The sequence below is a fragment of the Prosopis cineraria genome, unplaced genomic scaffold (assembly GCF_029017545.1).
Source record: "Prosopis cineraria cultivar Desert tree isolate PC_DT_omini unplaced genomic scaffold, ASM2901754v1 PC9, whole genome shotgun sequence".
NCBI classification, from domain to species: Eukaryota; Viridiplantae; Streptophyta; class Magnoliopsida; order Fabales; family Fabaceae; genus Prosopis; species Prosopis cineraria.
The window spans coordinates 22,241,705-22,261,830 of record NW_026555340.1 but is presented as its reverse complement, the minus strand read 5'-3'; the positions used below and the strand labels follow the sequence as shown (position 1 = coordinate 22,261,830).

At 31.6% G+C, this 20,126-nt stretch overlaps 2 protein-coding genes across 3 annotated transcripts; one reads left to right on the top strand and one right to left on the bottom strand.

The window, feature by feature from the left end:
- Positions 1-2,495: 2,495 nt before the first annotated feature.
- On the bottom strand, positions 2,496-5,881 carry LOC129319292 (NADH dehydrogenase [ubiquinone] 1 beta subcomplex subunit 10-B-like). Of its 2 annotated transcripts, none has more exons than XM_054964310.1 (3): positions 5,530-5,881; positions 4,657-4,708; positions 2,496-2,823 (listed from the first exon to the last, which is right to left on the bottom strand). In XM_054964310.1, the coding sequence occupies exons 1-2, from the start codon at positions 5,816-5,818 to the stop codon at positions 4,677-4,679; spliced, it is 321 nt and encodes a 106-aa protein (XP_054820285.1). In that variant the 5' UTR covers positions 5,819-5,881; the 3' UTR covers positions 2,496-2,823; positions 4,657-4,676. The 2 variants fall into 2 exon arrangements, with proteins under 2 accessions (XP_054820285.1, XP_054820286.1); XM_054964311.1 differs by having other exon boundaries at positions 2,496-2,776.
- Positions 5,882-10,936: 5,055 nt separating this feature from the next.
- On the top strand, positions 10,937-19,831 carry LOC129320001 (kinesin-like protein KIN-14P). Its single transcript, XM_054965127.1, has 19 exons — positions 10,937-11,117; positions 11,815-12,112; positions 13,001-13,122; positions 13,228-13,311; positions 13,448-13,525; positions 13,835-13,927; positions 14,023-14,052; positions 14,176-15,183; positions 15,263-15,344; positions 15,431-15,526; positions 15,623-15,799; positions 15,943-16,049; positions 16,139-16,318; positions 16,414-16,580; positions 16,861-17,114; positions 17,981-18,144; positions 18,945-19,038; positions 19,242-19,357; positions 19,474-19,831. The coding sequence occupies exons 2-17, from the start codon at positions 11,908-11,910 to the stop codon at positions 19,035-19,037; spliced, it is 2,940 nt and encodes a 979-aa protein (XP_054821102.1). The 5' UTR covers positions 10,937-11,117; positions 11,815-11,907; the 3' UTR covers position 19,038; positions 19,242-19,357; positions 19,474-19,831.
- The last annotated feature ends 295 nt before the right edge of the window (positions 19,832-20,126 follow it).

Sequence of the window (20,126 nt, the reverse complement as noted above, 5' to 3'; positions counted from 1 at the left end):
AGAAAATTAGTTATATTATTAATTTCTCATTTCAAGGATGAGAATATTTTTAACTTAAATTAATAAACTTTATTTAAAAAAAACATCAATATTGTGATGTATTAGTCTCTAACAACAAAATATTAAAATTTATACATTGAAAAAATTACATAGTAAATTTTATTAGTGATATAATTTATGTTACCATATGAAATTAAAATAAAAAAATAATCTAATTAATAAATATTTTCCCTCTCATCCTCCCTTCCAAAAAAAACTCTAAAACTATATTTGATTTAAGGGAAAAGAGAGGACGGGTTTTGTATTATCTTATTTGGCTTTGATAAAGAGAGAATTTTTAATAATTCTTTATTTAATTTAGAAGATGAGGAGGAGAGGAGAAATAATAACTAATTTAATATTATATTATTGTGTATCAACTTTTTATTTTTAGTTCTTTCTTGTTCGAATAATATAATAATAACAATAAAATAATACCATCATTCTTGATACCCACGGCCCTAAGTCGGTACCTCTGCAGAGTTTTAGCTTTAGCAATCTTCTTCCCCGCAGGCTATGGAAGACAATAAAAGGAGCTTAGTTATGTCATTGATGGTATTATTGTGAGCAGAGTTATTCCCTTGAATAACTGATTTATGATGGTTTCCATTACGTCGCAATACTCAACAGATAAATAATCCAAATGGGTTCAGCAATGACAATGTTTGATGGAAGAAGGTAGGAAGAATGACAGTTGGGTCTTAGAATATTGAATAATGGACAATAAAATTCTTGATATTTTTTTAAAAAATAAGTTGAAAATATCTATATAGATAATTACAAATTTAGGAATTTCAATTACAAATAAGTATTTAAATATTAAATATAATTTTTAAATTATAATAGGAATTTATGTTCGTAATTATTTAAATTGATATATATAATTTAATTTTTAAATTTTTTTATCTAAAATCTAACTGTGATTAATTCAATTGTTTGGGATTTAACCATCATTCTCGTGAATATTAAGGTTTAACAGAGAGATGGGTTCGACCACAAAGGGAAAATACACTACGAGAGACAGGTTCACCAACAATGAAGAAGCAAAGTAAAGCATGATTACCGTTGGCATTTATGGAATTTTTTAAAAAATAAGGATAAATTAATTACAAAATTTGGCTTTCCTTTAAAAAAAAAAACACCAATTAAGAGGAGCGAAAATAAAAAAAGGGGAGGAGAGAGTAAATTTTGGCTCCTCTCCCCTCCAAATTTTCCAACATTTATGAGACTCCCAACCTCTCTCTTGAAATGTTTGGTTAAAAGTTTTTGAAAGGTGAAAGGAATTGCTCCTATCTCTTGTTTGATTGGTATCTAATTATTTTTTTAAAAAAAATAAATACATTAACATTAAACACCAACCAAACAAAGAAAGTGATAGTGACATTAATCTTCCTACCATTTTCTTCCAACAAAATACAATCAAATACTTATGTGAACTTATTTATAAAATAAAAACAGAATACTAATTTTAATCCTATTTATAAAATATTTTATTATTTTTATATTAATTTTTATAGTTTCACCCTTATTAAATGCTAATAAAAATTAATTAAAGCAACTTTTTTTGGATCTTTCTTGGAGAATAGAAGTAATAACTTAATCCCTTCATTAAAAAGTATAAGATATTTTTTGAGAGGTTGAATATTAAAAAATATAAAACATTTTTAATCTTTTAAAGTATAATCATTATTTTTTTTTTAAAATATCCTTACATGACTTTATATTTATTAAATGATATTTAATAAAAAAAATATAAAAAATATAATTAATTTAAAAATAAAATTTAATTAAAAATGCTTTAAATTTTTTAACAAAGAAAGTATTAAATTTCAAAATAAAATTAATGAGAATTAAAATTTTCATTGATCTCAATAAAACATGTTAAAAATAACTTATAAATAAATAGAATTAATAGAGTACTACTTGAGCAAATCATACTTGATTTTCATTACACTAATTGTTATAGGCGACCCTCACGTGTACCTTTCTAATTATTAAATGAAAAAACACAATCATTAATTTTTATAATTTCATCAAATTTTATTTTTAATCCTTATATTTTTTCAAGTGTTTTCATGCCCTATAATTTCAAAAAGATTGGATGGCTTTCATTTTTCAAGTCTCTATGTTTTAACTTTTTCAATATTTTTAATTCCTATAAGGATTGAAAACACTGAAAAAAAATTATAAGAATTAAAAGCAAAACTTGATAAAGTTATAAAGATAAAAAATTATATTTTCTGTTATTAAATGCAGCCAAAGATAACAAAATCAAAACCGTTGGTGCATTTGATTGGATTTGATTCTCTGTCTCACAAATCACAATGATTCATCCATCAACACAAGAAGGCCGGAACACGCATGAACAACACACACACACACACACACACACACACACATTTGGTGAGGCAATTTAAAAGGGGTGTTTTCAGGTCTTTATCGGGAATCAACCAGAGTGCATCTAGATTACAGTCTATTGTTATTGATGAAGCACACTGAAATGCAGCGGCCGAAAGAAACTTATTTCATAACCTCATGAACTTGATTCTTCTCCAAGCCTGTCCACACTTTTTCACATTTGGATGCTACCAAACAACAACAACAACAACAACAATAATAATAATAACAGTCCAGCCAAAGAGAACCAAAGGTGTGGTTCAAACAAAGCTGTGATTTACCACAAGTCTAAGGGAAAAGAAAAGTAAACTTTTTTGGGACTTTGGCACTCCTCCTCCACCTGGTATCCAATTTAAGCAAATGTGATCAGTTGGGTCATCAAACTCACTGCAAAAGGAACCAAAAACGCAGTTTCCTTCACACACAAACTATAATTGAACCATTTGTATAGATAATATAAGCTCTGCAAACAAGTTGGCAAGTGACATGGAAAATAGTTCAATTATTCTGTTATAATCAATAATTCAAAATATGGGCTCATACAGACAGGTTTGAGCTGTAAAAAAGAAGAAAGGTTAACATTATTAACGGAGCAATTACAATTTCCTTTCTCAACTGATCCCATCTACTGAAAAGGGAAAAGTGAAATCGGTGTCTCAGCTGCACTGAAGAATTAAGAAATGAAAAAGGCAGTCTATTTGACAGGCAAATTCAGGGTCCTTATATTCTTTGAGTAAGAAAAATATATTTTATCAGAAAGTATTCTATCAGTCCTTACATTCAAGAGAAATCCTTCTTCCTCCATTCCCTGTTGTTTCAAAGTTCAATATATTTTCATTTTTTTATGTCATCACATCAGTTTCTTACTGATTTTAGCGTTTTACATAACATGCCAAATTACACTCCCACGCTTCTGAAATCGTAGCATCATTTAGATTGCACATTCCTTTTGCAACAATTTCGGTTTTGGCAATTGCACTAAAGAACAAAGCCACAGTTCAAAAATATAAACCACAGGATCCATCTATGGTTTTAGTCCAGCTAATATGGAAAAATAACAAGAGGACAAAACTTTATCCCACGAAGTGAGGAAGGTTACGTGAATTGCATGACACCATGATTTTAATTCAGTCACAAACCAACCTACCCAAAAATAAAAAATAGCCAATTCTTCCTCTTTTTTTCAGTCATTCGAGTTTTTGTTTTTTGACTCAATGGAGACCTCGACTTCAGACAGTAACAACTTTCAATCCAAGAACAGCTTGCCATCTTATTACATATTCACAGAAAGCTCTCTTAGTTTCAGAGCTTATTGTCGTCTCCAACTGGTGGACCTGGTTGTGGCCATTCACAGGTCAAGATCTTCATTATGGTGCTTATTTTGGTGCTACTTTTACATTTTTTTTTAGAAAATATTTAACTGTTCTTATTTATTTTTCAAAAATCAATTAGGTGAAAAAGAACATGTACATGGAAAGAGGAAGCATGTGTTGCTGCAAGCTTCCGGAGAAGACTCCCATGGGAAACACAAATTGTAACAAGAAAATTTTACGTTATATATATATCTTGCCAGGTTCTTCATCGTATTTGGATTGCTTGGGCATCCTATTCATGATTGATAATGTTTTTGTACAATCAATTACTGAATGTTTAAAATTAATTAGCATTTTTTTGCTATTGTTAATATGTGTGTATATACATAATCAATTGCTCATTGATGGTCAGACCAGTGAACTGTAAATCAATACCTCCACTAGTTTAACACCAGTCTGTTTATTGCATGACATAAAAATATACTATTAATTATGTTTAAGGTTTAATTTGATTTGCCATTAATATGATGCCTCAGTTTCTACAGCAACAGGAAACTTGCTAACATCACTTGATGAATGAAGAATAAGAACTTTTGCACAGCAGCAAAATTGGTTAATTTGAGCAATGGGAAGGCAAAGAGCATATTTATGAGATTTCCACTCAACTGCAAGCAATTTATGGACAAGGATGAAAGGTTTTGACAAAACAATAATCTAAAAGTGCAATGTAACAGTTCCTACACCAACAAAAACAGAACATTTTTTCTCTCTCTCTTTTCCCTGTCACATTCTCAAAGCAATTGCTCAGAGGAATTTGGTAAGTGACAACAAAGCTGCAAAGAACAACTCAGGCGAAAAGAAGAAAAGGGGCAACAAATCTAGAAATAAATGGTGGCATATAAATTACCTTTCATTTACCCACAATAGTTATTCAGATTCAGCTGGCTCAACCTTTGGACCTGATTAATCAGAAAGAACCAAGGACAGAGAAGACAATTATGCTCGATAAGATTGTAGGCAAAAGCATGAAAAGACTTTCCAAGTCTTTTTCTCATACCAAAACTCAAAACAAAACAGATCCAAAAACAGAAATTTTATGAAGAGAATTTAATTTGCTTATAAAACGTCCAGGAAATTCAACTTGAAAAAAGAAAATAAAATTATTTTTTGGTTTCTTTTCAAAACCATTTTCTGTTGTAATACCAGCTAACAATGTCCAGATTCTCTTCCTAATCTTTCATTAGAGATGAGTGAGATAAATCAGATAGAATCATATAACCAAAAGGAACAAAACAGCTTCAGGTATTGTAAAGGAAAGAGGAAGAAAAAGCCGGGTGAAGGGGCTTAGCTTTGTAAGTCCAACGTTCTCACCATGCTTTTTTTTTTTTTGGGGCACCCAGAAAGAAACCGTAGGAAACAGGATACCGAAATGCAGAAGCTAAAACACTATAAACTTAAAAGCAGACAATGTCTGCTTTAATGTTTGTTTCATTCGATTACTCGACTTTACTCATATACCAGCACAAATTCATTAGAAGCAAAATTCAAAGTGATATAACGCAATGCCAATTAATTGCTATAAATAACAATTCCAAAAAATCATTTCCCTGTTCTACAAAATAGCGTAACGTAATTAACACTAACAAACATCATTTTGAAAAGCGAGCCAAAAAAATAGCAATTTCTAAAAGCTCAAACAGATTCACTTGTGATTCCAACAATATTTCCCTTCACAAATCGTAAGAAATTTAAAGAAAAAGGGGCAAATGCAGGAACGGACCGTGAAGAGAGGGGTGACGGCCATCCTTGCCCCAGCCGATACCACGAGTAGCTTCGAGGTATTGGTTGACGAGGTGGCGACACTTTTGCAGGTGATTGACACCTTCAATGCGGTAACACCATCGGAGCTTCTCTCTGAGAATCTTGGCCTTCTCAATGTCGATCCACTTCTCCCTCACAAGGTGTTCTCTCATCTCCAGCATGGCCACCGGGTCCTTGTACGGATTCGCCGGATCAAAGTCATCCGGCGGCGATTCATCGAATTCCTCGTACCCCTTCTTCCTTCCCATTCTTCTTCTGCTCGTCTCTCTGTCACTCTCTGCTTTCGGCTATCTGTGATCGCACTGTATATTGGGCATGCGTCTGGTTCTTGTGTTTGTTCAATTTGGGCATTTTTAGTGGTTGGGCTACGCTTCGTTATCATTTGGGCTGAAATCCCAATATTTTTAACCCAAAACAAGCATTTCATCTTTTTGGACTTCAACAATCCACATCCAATTAATAGACAACAAAATAACAAAAATAAAATGACGGTGACAATTTTCATTGAATTTTCAAACGAAGGGGGAAAAAACTAAAAGCACCAAAAGAAAAAATGTTCATAAATAAATATAAATGAATAAAATAAAAATATAAAAGGAAAATGATGGAAAAATCTTTGAAATATGTAAATGACAATTAGTTTACACAAAATGTCTTAATTGTTCTTAAGTCTTCAAGATTTTCTCACATCAATAATTTTTTATAAAATAACTAAAATATTCTTAGTTTAAAATAAAGAAAGTAATAGCCCTGGCTCTAAAAAAAATTAGTAACTACTTTAGGTTAAGTAATAATTAGTTCTCTTCTGATAATAACTAAAATAGAATAAATAATTACAACTTCTCTTATACAAATTTTTAATTAATTGAAGTCTAAATGCTGTAAATATGCACAACTATTTTAATTTAAGCAATGAATTTTTTTTACAATTACTAAAATAAAACCAACAATTACAACTTTCATAGCATAAATTTTTTATTCATTAAAGTCTAATTCTATTTTGATATCATATTATTAAGATGCTCGTCTACATGAGACTTCACGTCCTCCATTGCAATACAAGAAAAATAGTTATTATTCAAAATAAAGTAGTCACAAATATTTATAACACTTGGACTTTAGTAAATCAAAAATTTATGTAGTAAGAGTTGTAATTACTCATTTTATTTTAGTCATTATTAAAAAAATAATCATAACTTAAACTATAGTCACAAATATTTACAACACTCAAACTACAGTAAATAAAATATTTGCACTGGAAGAGTTGTGATTGCTCATTTCATTTTTGTCAATGCTAGGAAAAAATTAGTTATTATTTAAATTTAAGTAGTTACAAATATTTACAACATTTAGACTTTAGTTAATAAAAATGTTGCACAGAAAAATTTATAATTACTTGTTCCATTGTAGCATTGTCAAAAAAAAAATCATTGTTTAAATTAAAGTAGTTATTAATATTTAATTTTTTTAGACTAGAGCTGTTACTTTTTTATTTTAAACTGGGAGTATTTTAATCATTTTATTAAAATTTATTATTAATGTTAAAAAATTTTTCAAAAACTTAAAAAAATTATGATATTTCAAAAAATTTCATTATGATTTGCATGTTTGGTGGGATTTTTCTATCGTTTTATCAAATACAAATAGAGTAAAAAAGAAGAAGAAGAAGAAGAAGAAGCACACGTAAGAGAGACAGAATCATAACAACTCATTTTGGTGAGCCACTGGAGTAGATTCGTGAAGATACAAAATCTAAACCATAATGGCTCCAATAATCAAAAGTAGGTCGGAGTATGTTCATGCAAAATAGGAGCTGTGAGACTAAAATCGATTTGTAAAAAATTAGGTTTGTTTTGTTTTGATTTTTTTTTCCGAAAACCAAGGTTCTAGGTTTGTAGAATTGATTATGGAGCATATCCAAACAGGCATATAGACGAATTCACATGTGTTTGAGCAAATAACCCATTTAGTATTTGACAATATTTCAATCAGAATTATTTTTAACAAGAAAATACTTGCATAATGAAAAAAAAAAAATTGTGAGCAAACCCATCCATTTTCTTGACATTGAACAGTAAGCAAGTTCTCATCAATAAGTTTGCAAGGCAGAAAGATGCTCTATAAGTGAATTGCTATATTTGGATGTATGAAAATTTAAATTTGAAGTTCAAAACATTAGCTCGAGTAAGGTTCTATGGATTATGATTTGATCTAAATTCATGTTTATATTTTATTATAACTTTTTTATAATTTAAAATTCTCTCCAAACCTTAATTATTTGAAATTTCAGTTGCTGGACCCTTTCTTTCTTTCTTTCTTTCTTTTTTTTTCAAAAAATCTTTTTTCGTTTTCATTATTAGGGTTTCTATTTTTCTTACCTCTTTTCTCATCTCTCGTCCTCCTTTCTCACTAATTGAAGAATAGAAATAAGTGAGTCAATCTTAATCTTTTGTTTTTGTTTGAACCTCAGCCTATATATTTTTTATCTTTAAAATTTTTTACACTATCCAAACAAAAGAATTTTAAATACACATATTTTAAATATGATCATTTTAAATCTAAGATTTAAATTCAAATCAAAATCAAAATCCATCAATTCATAATATTACTTTAAATTATTTTTATTGTACCCCCCTCTCTCAATTTTCAAGTAATCTTCTTAAGTTTAAAATTATGCTCGCTTCATTAAAAAATATAAGACATTTTTTGAGGAGTTAGATGTTAAAAAATATAAGGTATTTTTAGTCGTTTGAGGTGTAATTATTGCTTTTTTTTAAAAAAATGCCCCTATTGATAATAAATTTATATTTATTATAGGGTATTTAATGAAAGTAAATATAAAAAAATAGAGTTAGTTGTAAAATAGATAACTACTTTATTGAGGGGTGAGATTCAATTAAAAATACTTTATATTTTTTAATAGAGAGAGTATATTGATTACTTTATTAAGTGTGAAATTAAATAATATTATAAAATGATGAATAAAGTGGAATAAAAAGTTTTTTTAAAACCTCAATTATAAGTGAGCAAAGGGATAATTTATAGAACATTTTTTTAATCACTATTCAAAAATTGAGCATCTTTTTTTCCAAAAAAAGAGAACAACTGTAGATATCACATGAACAATCATTACAGGGAATATAATCCCACAAATTTGTTTGTTACTCTTTTCGTTTAAAAATATAAAATATTTTTAATCGAATCTTACTTCCAGTAAGATTGTTATCTATTTTTAAATTAAATTTATTTTTTTATATTTATCTCTATTAAACACTCTATAATAAATATAAAGTCATTCATTAATAGAAATACTTTTAAAAAAAAGATAATAATTATACATCAAAAAATTTAAAATATTAAACTTTTAAAAAATATATTTTTTAACCAGCGAGAGTAATATTTAATATGAAAATATCTTTGATGGCATTGTAGCACCTACCAACTAGGCCTTCTTTCGTGTCCCTGCTTCTCATTCCATTTTATCCGAGAAAGAAAGAAAGAAAGGAACGACTCAACAACAATGACAAAGATTTTATCGTATGAATTACACCATCTCATTGTATTCTATCAAAATCTTTTTGGCATATTATATTATTGTTCGGGTTAAAAATAATTTTTGTCATGACCCTAACTATTTAAACTAAAAGTAATAATTTTGGCTCAAGCCCAGCTAAACTTTTAGAAGTGGGATAATTTAATGAGAGAAATATAGTCAACTAGCGCACCATTTTGTGAAATGAAATAGTAGGGGAACTCAGGAAAAATTACAGCTAATGACCTTAAAAAAGCACGAAGCCACAAAAAAAAAAAACTATTACAAATGACCTTAAAAAAAGCCCGGAGCCAAAAAAAAAAAAACTATTATTTTATGTCTATAAAAAGGATAACAAGCCACACATATTAGGTATCTTCAATCTCTTTAGCAACTTCAATTTCAATCAACTCAAAAACATTTAAATCATTTCAACACTTGGTTTAATCAAATCAGACACTTCATCTTTTAGCAAATTCAACATAATTGTCTTAAAGCACCACACACTTAAAAAAAAAAAGCTATACATTCTTTAGTCCTCAACAGAGTGTCAGTTTCTAGCAAAACAATAGTAACAATGCTATGGTGCATCTCTTTTTGTTTTTTATCTTAGATTTGTTGTAATTTCTCTTTTATTATTATCAATACCATATCTTCTCTTACCATGCAAGTCTCACTTTTTTCCATCTTCATTTCCTTTATTTTTAAGCACTCACATATGAAGAAATTATAGTAAAGGATCTTGAAAACCCACCGTTGATTTAGAAGCTAGATTTATCACATTATCCAAGAACATGCTTCTCTATGGTGCATTGCAAACAATTATTAGTCAAAATGTTTTGTTTAAACAAAAAAAAATCACCAAACATAATTTAAACTTACAAGTTTTTATATTCTTTTCTTCATTTGATATGTTTGGCATGCAAAATCATAATCTATAAGATGAAAAAGGAATAACGAATGAAATGGAAAATATAGAATGAATTATTTTTAATTAGTATAATTTAAAAATAATGTAAATATTTTTTTTAAAAAAGGGAGAATTTCAACTAAGGACCAAGGATGTGACTTAATTATTAGTAGACCCAAAAAAAATTTGAAACTCCAATTAGTTAAGGAGGATTGAAATAGAAATAATTTTAATAATAAAAAAGCCAAAATGTCCTTTACCTATTAATCTTGTCCGATGTGCAGAATTATTAATTATTAATTTTTTTATTTTATTTATTAATATACCAATATGAGTTATAAATTATATGACTTGACCTCTCAATAATCATACAAGACTCAAACATCAGTTGTTAATTTGCTAACTTTATTTGTTAAATTACTCAATAATTTATAACTGATGTTTATAAATTAACAAGTAAAATTAGTAAATTTACAATTGATGTTGTTGCTTGTTTGCCAAGCTAATGTAATTTATAATTATTGATAAATTAATAAGTCAAGTAATAAAATTAATAACTAATGATTCTATATCTTGAACAAAATTAATAAGTGAAAGATACTTTAATTTTTTTGCTGTTAAAATTATTTTTACTTCAATCCTCTCCGACTAAACTAAAGTTTTAAATTTTTTGAGACTCATCAATAATTAAGTTATATCTTTAGTCTTTAATTGAAATTTTCCCTTTAGATAATGACATATGGTATAGTTGGCACGTGACACGTTGCATGCATGGGCTCGTAGCTAGACTCGACTTCATAATAAAATATGAAAAAAAGAATTTAAACATTCTGACATGAGAGGTCCGTACAAGTTGTGGAGTCATGAACAGCCATTGGCCATTGTTGTGTCTTATTATCAGAGGTTGAGGAAAGATCTCAGCGCCTACGGAAGCGGAAGTGATTAAGATTTCACTCATCACCAACAGGCACATGAGACGGATCGTCGCTCTCGGGCCTGTGCCACGTGGCATCATCTCATAACCATTCTTCTGTTGATTTTTCTCTCTTTTCTAAATCTTCTCTCAGATTGTCAACAACAAGCTTGCCTTGGCATTTTCGGATCGGTAATTTTCACATTCTTTGGCTCTCATAGTTTTCTTTATAGATATATTGCTCTTCTGGTATAGTTTCGGCGTGTTGTAATGACTTCAAGCTTGAATAAATAGGTAATGGTATCCTAAATTTGTTGCTTTCTTGAACTCCAAGCTTCGAGCCTTCTGGATTTCTTGTAGTACGTAGTATGATCCAATTGCAAGATATGGGATTTGAGTACCACGTTGGAATTATGGGATTCGTGTGTGATTTATATATACTTATGATAATGATTCGTATCAATGCTAGAGTTATTTTACCTTCATCTTCTCTTGCATTATCCCTCTTAGTTTGGTGGAATATTATAATCCAATTATAACGAATGAGATTTCAATGCAAAATGTTCCGAGCCTGAAATTTGATTTTCATGCGATATATGTATATATTATTGCTGTAACCTGTAAAGAAATTTACGTATGAATAAATTCTCAACTATAAGAACAAAAAGCTTGTATCCGAACCTTTTCTTGCCTCATGCCTGAAAGGTTTTTGATTATTTGCTTCTATAAGAACAAAAAGCTAATACTTTATTCTCTTCCCTCTTGAAAGAGGCGTAGCGTGATGGTTTGTGAGTGGTGGCTGCAATATAATGCTCTTTAACATAATTTAGTACCTTTATACGATATGATGATTCTAACTTCTATGTTTCTTGGGATGGTTTTATTTCAGCTTCTCAGAGTTGATTTGGTGATACTATGGGAATGTATTCAAAACATGCATTCATAGACATATGAAGCTGCATGTTCCTCCAGGATCTTAACAATGAGTTCCTCATTAGAGAGCCGCAGTACTGCAGAACCCAGAGATTCTTTGGGAGATAATACTTCCTCAAAAAGTTCCAAATTAAAGAGCTCTCGCGGAAATGCATCTTGCAGCGTCCATTTTTCTTCTCAATCTGCTGAAGCACAGAGGAGACTTTCATATTACTCCAAGATTCAAAATGTTTTGAGTAACCCAGCTTTAGCAGGTTTGCTAGATCCTCTCTCTGTGTGCGCGCGCGCGCTCAAAGAGAGTTAGAGGACAAATACCCATGAGATAATTGACTTACGCTTAAATATTTCTTACTGGATGATGTAGAACCAAAAAACAAGAAAATCTATGGTGTTGTAAGTGGAAGAATATGACTTATTTCTACTCTATCAGAAACAAATTCTTCTTTATGACAGTATGCAAGCATTCGAATGTTGGAAATAAACAAATAAATGAGTTCAAAACATACCAGATCGGCGTAGAGTTATCAAACCAAGAACCCACAAAGAAATAAGACTACTAAAGCCTTATTTATAAGGCACTACAGATGCACCTCACAAGAGAGAAATAGAGGGAGAGAGGAATTGAATGAATATGAATGAATACTCAACTTATTTGTCTCTACCGTTCACAGCTAGCACTATTTATAGTGTGGGTGGCTGAGTTATATTGAGGAAACAAATCATGATAAATCTAATCTCTTAATATAATATAATATCTTAGCCCATAAGATATATTGGATTTATTTAAGATTAAATCCTTATTTAATCCTTGATTTGGTTAACATTATTTTAAGCAGATATTAAATTAAATACTTATTTAATTTAATACAATATCTGAATCCCAATCAAGGGTGGATATTATAATAATCCAACATAAGAATATGACTTTGGTTTGGGATCTATGAAGCACAGGTGTTTAAAAAAAAAAAAAATTGTGTTGTTGTCTTGATCTGATTACTCACAAAGCATTTGATCTTCATTGTGTTACTATGTTTATGTTTGAGCCAATTTCCATGCTTTACATTTTTTGATTCACTTGATCAATTAGGTGGTGTTTCTGTCTTGAAGCTTATTTGAGGTCCTTGCTATCTTATCTTCTGCAGATTCATCAGCTGCATATCCTGTTGATCAAACATTCCGCGATGTGTTTCAACTGAAACGTGGAAGCTATGCGGATCTCCCTCCTGAAAAAATTTCAGAGATGATGAAATCAAAGACTCTAGATGTAAGTTCTAATGGTCTTCCTCAGACAATCTGAAGCGTGTCTTTGTAATGGATATTCTTTCCTGTTCAATGCATCATTGATTTGTTTCAGCATCTTTTGTTGCAGAATGCTCCCACTCAGTCGCTTTTAAGTGTTGTGAATGGTATTCTAGAAGAAGGTGTTGAGAGAAGAAATGGTGAAATACCTCCAGTATGTTCAAAATGCATTTTTTGGAGCATGTTATGTGCACATAACTTCTATCGCATACACATTAAAAAATTGTTTTCACAAACACAAACAACAGACAAAAGTTGCATTAGTTTCTGACTGTATCTTTGTCGCTCAGCGTGTAGCTTGCTTGTTGAGAAAAGTTGTGCAAGAGATTGAACGTCGAATTGCAACACAGGCAGACCATTTACGAACTGTATGTTATTTGAATTTACATACATATATAGGATATTTAAAAAATAACTATTGATAACCATCGGTTGCTTCAGGCTAGTACTTTTTGTTTTCTTCCATGATTCATCTGCATTTCCCCCCTTTTGCCTTATTTTATATTTGCAACTATTTTCACAGGCAGCTGTCTAATTTAGGCATAATTTCTTAGGAATCTGCAAAATTTTATTAGAGAATGTGCAAGAATTTTTTAACTAAATTTTGTCCTTTAAAGAACTAGCCACTTTCAGTATTCTCGGTTTCTTTATATCATCTTCTATCTGTGTACCTTCAGCAAAACAATCTTTTTAAGGCTCGCGAAGATAAATATCAATCAAGAATCAAAGTACTTGAAGCGCTGGCATCTGGAAGTACGGAAGAGAGTGAGGTATATGTACACAAATAGTAAGTGGGGAAATTTAAATTCTTGAGCTTTAGCTGTGATGCAAATTTTCTGCCATCTGAGGGAACTTTTTTTGACAGGTCTTTACCAATCAGGTTCAGCAGTTGAAGGTAATGCTCATTTTCTTTACAAAATAATGAATATTGATGAGATTTTGGAGAGGACAAAACAAAGTTTATGTTGGATTATGTTCATATTATCTGTATTATAGGCTCTTTGGCCGCTTAATACAGATTGAGAAGACCAGAGTGGAATATAAGAAGGCTGACGAGGAAAATATTAGTAGGTTGATGGAAGAGCAAGATCAGAAAGATATGGAAATTTCAAGATTGAAGCAAGAAATGGAAACAATGAAAACCAGATACGAGGAAGATTTTAGTAAGGTGATGAAAGAGCAAGACCAAAAGAATATTGGAATTTCAAGGTTGAAGAAAAAAATGGAAACAATGGAAAATAGATATGAAGAAGATAGGATGAAGGTAAATGAGGAAGATGCTAATAGGCTGATGGAAGAGCAAGATCAGAATAATATGGAAATTTCAATGGTGAAGCAAGAAATGGAAACAATGAAATGCAGATATGAGGGTGACGTCAGTAAGTTGATGAAAGAGAAGGACCAGAAGAATATGGAAATTTCAAGGTTGAAGCAACAAATGGAAATAATGAAAAGCACACATGAGGAAGATATGAAAAAGGCTAATGGGGAAGTCACTAATAGGTTGATGAAAGAGCAAGACCAGAAAAACATGGAGATTTCAAGGTTGAAGCAAGAAATGGAAACTATAAAAAGCACATATGAGGAAGATATGAAAAAGGCAAATGGGGAAGTTGCCAATAGGTTGATGAAAGAGCAAGACCAGAAAAACATGGAGATTTCAAGGTTGAAGCGAGAAATGGAAACAATGAAAAACACATACGAGGAAGATATGAATAAGGCTAATGGGGAAGTTGCTAACAGGATGAAAGAGCAAGACCAGAAAAACATGGAGATTTCAAGGTTGAAGCGAGAAATGGAAACAATGAAAAGCATGTATGAATTACGCTGTTCACAGTTGGAAACAGAAGCTCAGGGTGCTAAAGGAGAAATAGAACATAAGTCACAAGAATATGAACATTTGTTGAAAGATATAAGACATAAGATGAAACAGGTTGAGGCCTCTTTTGAGTCAGAATGTCAGAAGTGGAACATGAAACAGAACAAACTTCATAATTCTTTGGATTTCCAATTCAGTACAGTACAGGTACGCTTGTACAGCTAAGGTCAAATTTATCGTTATGATATCAAATATTAAATTTTCTACTGAATTTGCAAATTTCCAGAATTTGAAACTATCTTGGAAATCTATCCAGCAAGATGTCATGCAAGAGAATAGGGTCTACTCTGATGAATGTAATAAGTTAGGTAGGTCTTCATGTTATAATTATTCTTCAATGCCATTCATTTTTTCTGGGGGATTGGCTTTGATCATTGAATTCTTACTTGTTCAGGGCTAAGTCTTCAACCACTTGTAAAGGCAGCTGAGAACCATCATGCCGTTCTTGCTGAAAATCGAAAACTGTTTAATGAAGTCCAGGAATTAAAAGGTTTCATTCCATGTGTTTACCTACCAGGTTATCAAAGTTGATGCACTGTTCACTGATCCTAAACTTTTTTCTCTGTCTTTTTTTCCTCTGATACAGGAAACATCAGAGTTTATTGTCGAGTCAGACCATTTCTTCCTGGACAAAAGGAAAAGAAGTCTATTGTAGAACATGCTGGTGAAAATGATTTGGTTGTGGCCAGTCCATCCAAACAAGGGAAAGACGCCCTTCGATCTTTTAAATTCAATAGGGTTTTTGGTCCTGCCACTACTCAAGGTTCATTGCTATATTCTCGTTACTGTCAAGGCTTATGTTTTGGATGGTCGACCCATTACATAAATTATGCATATTCCAATTTCTTCTTATCAAGTTATTAAGTTGGCATAATGATGCTGATGTTGCGTCTCTTAATGATGCAGTGGAGGTCTACTCTGACATCCAGCCCTTTATACGATCCGTACTTGATGGATATAATGTATGTATATTTGCATATGGGCAAACTGGTTCCGGCAAAACTTACACAATGGTGTGAACCCTCTTTGCATATTAATTTTATTTCATACATCTTGCTAAATGAAGAAGTTCTCATTTTCATAAATTGCCAATTATTTTCAGAGTGGCCCAAATGGAGTAACAAAGGAGACTTATGGTGTTAATTATCGAGCTCTAAATGACCTCTTCAGCATTTCTGAGAATAGAAGGACTTCCGTAGTCTATGAGATTGGAGTTCAAATTGTTGAGATATATAATGAACAAGTGCGAGATTTGCTATCATCTGATGGTTCTCAGAAAAAATATCCTTTTTTATCACAATCTACTCTTTTTCCTCCTGTCTAGAAGTTTTACATGAAGTATCTTATATACATGACTTTGCTTTCCTTGATTTGCACACACTTGGGATATCGAATCACTCTCAACATAAGGGTTTAGCAGTACCTGATGCCAACTTGTTCCCTGTGAAATCAACTTCAGATGTCATGGACCTAATGGACATTGGGCTAAAAAATAGGGCCAGCAGTGCCACTGCTATGAATGAAAGAAGCAGCCGCTCTCACAGGTTAGACATAGGATTTTAAGGCATTAATTCTTGGGTAGGCAGCGTGCCATATCATACATGGATCACATTCACAAATGAAATTGCCACAGAAAATGAATGCGGGCTTCACCAAGTTAAAATCGTATATTTTATTATTGATTTTCACTTGTTTACGAGTGTGGTCCAAAGATGATTCTGCAGGCATTGCTTACTAAGAAAAATATTTTATTCTTCCTTTCTTGGACATTTTAACTTGGAAAGCTTTTTGATATGATGATATTCAACAAACCTATATGCACAGTGTGGTCTCAATTCATGTTCGCGGGACAGATGTAAAGTCTGGTTCTAGTCTATTTGGCAATCTTCATTTGGTAGATTTGGCAGGAAGTGAAAGGGTAGATCGCTCTGAAGTAACTGGGGATAGGCTTAAGGAAGCACAACATATAAACAAATCACTATCTGCCCTTGGAGATGTCATATTTGCCCTTTCTCAGAAGAGCTCCCATATACCATACAGAAACAGCAAACTTACTCAACTCCTGCAAAGTTCTCTCGGTATGTCTTCTTCATTTCAACTTGCCTTGAGTTTCACTTAGCTGTCTAAGCTTTTGAATTGAAACGATCCTTGACTGGTCTTAAGACTAGTTTAACTAAGTGGTATAGAGTTCGTTTTCCATTCTCTTAAGTAAATGAAAAAAGTTTAAGTTCAAGAACAGGGTATGGTGAGTTCAGGCTTTTTTATGTAATGGGATTTGTTAGAGATTCTAATAAATCAATGAGAAAATTAATCTTTTAGTCCTTCAATTTTTAATTCACTTGTAATTCAGTCCCTCAACTATGATTCACTGTGATTCAATCCCTCAACTATGACTTGTCTATGACTTAGTCCCTCAACTTTTGAATCACTTACAAATAAGTCCCTTAACTTTTGTTAATTTTTTTCTTCATGTTAACTTATATCTCACATCAATGAGTGAGAGGAGGGTATTTTAAAATAATATATGAGCATTTTTTTATCCCTCTTATTTAATAAGAAATTTTTTAAAAAAATATTAAAAAATAAGGACCGAATTATAAGTAAATCAAAAGTTGAGGGACTGAGTCACAACGAGTTATAGTTGAGGGACTGAATCGCAGTGAGTCATAGTTGAGGAATTGAGTTACAAGTGAGTTAAAAATTGAAGAATTAAAAAATTAATTTTTCCTAAATCAATTCATGAGTATTTGGTTAATAGCTTAACCGATAGAGTTGAAGTGGTCATTGACACCTGCTAATTTTTTTTTTTTTGTTTTTAAGAAAAAAGGTTTCTTGCGCTGCTTAGTGTTTCAAGATTTATCTGCATCCCCTTAACTTCCCTGATTAGATTTTCTGCTGAGCCAATTGATTATATATAAATTTCATCTTTGTTTTAACTGCACAGGAGGTCAAGCAAAAACTCTTATGTTTGTCCAAGTCAATCCAGATGTAAATTCGACTTCAGAAACTCTAAGCACATTAAAATTTGCTGAGAGGGTTTCTGGAGTTGAGTTAGGAGCCGCACGAAGCACCAAAGAGGGTAGAGATGTTAGAGAATTAATGGAGCAGGTGCTTAACTTTTTGCCAATAAAATCAATAAAGTTGGTTCTGTTACATGCTTATCAGCATTTTGGAAATGTAACAGATTCCCCTCAGTTGGTTTCACATATAGCACTTGATTTTGCTGTTGTATCCTTTAAAGCTGTGCAAAATCTAGGATCACTGCGCTGTACTCTTAACCGATTTAGAGTTGTGCTGAAAACCTACCGGTATTTTTCCTGTCATTTTTGGAGCTTTCATGAAATAAAAGGAACAGGACTGGACCAACTTTTCTGAGCCTTTTGATTTTGAATGGAGTCAATTCCTAGAATCGCCAGTGATCACGAGAGAAGTCTTAAACTAAACTTATAAAGATGATATGGTTTCAATATAGCATGGAAAGTCCGGTCAACCCACTCATTGGAACCAATAAATTATTAAACCAGTATTTTAACTGGTTTAATAAAGTGCTTTGCTTATGACTAAGTTGACTACAGTTCAACTAAGATTTTGATTGTTAACCTTTGAACCGACGTCTTGACTAGGTCAACGACTGATTCGGTTTTCAGTACTTGTTTCACAAGAAAGGGAGACAATATTTACTGAAGTCCAAAAGAGCCATTATCTAGGGGCATCTCAAGAACATGGAATCATGAGTTTAAAGTAGATGGCAAAGGAAATTTTCTTCTTATTAGAGAATTTGAGCTCAAGTTGGGAAGAAGAGATATGCTATCTCCTCTTTCCAATTGATCTAACCCTTTTAGGTATGGCTTCTGCTATAGTGATAACCCTCATGCATTGTCTTATTGTTTTTCTGTATGTCATTGCAGGTGGCTTCTCTCAAGGACACTATTTCAGAAAAAGATGAAGAAATTGAGAGGCTACAGTTACTCAAAGATCTGAAAAATAGCGGAACCCGTTGAGGTATGGATCTAACTTTCTGAGAAAAAAGATGGTACATCAACTCTATGTTTGGTATGCGAAAAAATATTTTCTTTAAAGGAAATGGGAAATGTATCTAGAAAGAAAATGAGATAGGTGCATTTCCCGTTTCCTTTGTAAAGAGCACTTTGCGAACTGCCAAACATTCCGTAACATTTCTGATAGTGGCATTTCCGTGGGAATAGATCCCGATGGCTCTACTGAAAATTCCATTTTCATTGGAAGCACAAAATCATCAGGTAACTTGCAGAAGTGAGTACTTCTTGTACACACATGAGAGGAAGGATCAATTAACACTGGAGTAAGACTTGATACTCTTACACATTTTTCAATATTTTATTATATTTAAAACTCTGGATATTCTATGCCAAATTTAAAAGAAAACATTATTTTCTAATGATGGTATGTTAATTTCAGCCTGTAGATCTCAAGCCATATCGGAACCTGTTAAAAGCCCCACAAGAAGAGGGCCAAGCTTCTTCATCAACCCCTCAAAGAATTTCCCTGAAGTCACCAAACATGCAGGCTCAACAGATTAGGAAAAGCATATATGAAAGTTTGGTGCAAATATAAAACAATACTATTGATTCAAACATACCCTAAAGTTTTCATCTTCTTGTTCACAGAGGCACAAGATTGTCAGAATATAGTACATCTGAAAAAAGAATAAATAGATAAAAAGTTGAGTGTAAAGGTAGAGATTGTAAATTTATATGTTGACACATCTCAAATCTTGTATTCTGTTGATAATGTGACCTTTAGAACTCTAATTATACTTTAGTTTGGAGAATATAACAACACTCTTACTTTTATACCAGTCTTCAATTTGGCTTCTCTCCTCCTCCTTCCCCCGCCCCCTTTTGCCTTTCCTTTTTTCTTACCACTTACTGTTATAAGAGTTGGTTCTTTGTTTGCAGGATCGTTTAAATTAAATTTTAGTAGTTCTAATTTATCTATTTATGTTTTTCTAATTTGAACATCTTGATTAAAATATTAAATCTTAACAATTAGTATTAATTTAACTCCACCTATGTTTATAGCCGGTCTCAAGCCTGGGTAAAGGAGGAGAG

Excerpts from the sequence above, each read along its gene's own strand:
- LOC129319292 (XM_054964310.1), bottom strand. The coding sequence starts at position 5,818 with ATGGGAAGGAAGAAGGGGTACGAGGAATTCGATGAATCGCCGCCGGAT. Across the intron at positions 4,709-5,529 it reads CCGTCACCCCTCTCTTCACG|GTCCAAAGGTTGAGCCAGCT; the intron begins GTCCGTTCCTGC and ends CTGATTAATCAG.
- LOC129320001 (XM_054965127.1), top strand. The coding sequence starts at position 11,908 with ATGAGTTCCTCATTAGAGAGCCGCAGTACTGCAGAACCCAGAGATTCT. Across the intron at positions 16,050-16,138 it reads CCGGCAAAACTTACACAATG|AGTGGCCCAAATGGAGTAAC; the intron begins GTGTGAACCCTC and ends AATTATTTTCAG. Across the intron at positions 16,319-16,413 it reads CTGATGGTTCTCAGAAAAAA|ACACTTGGGATATCGAATCA; the intron begins TATCCTTTTTTA and ends CTTGATTTGCAC.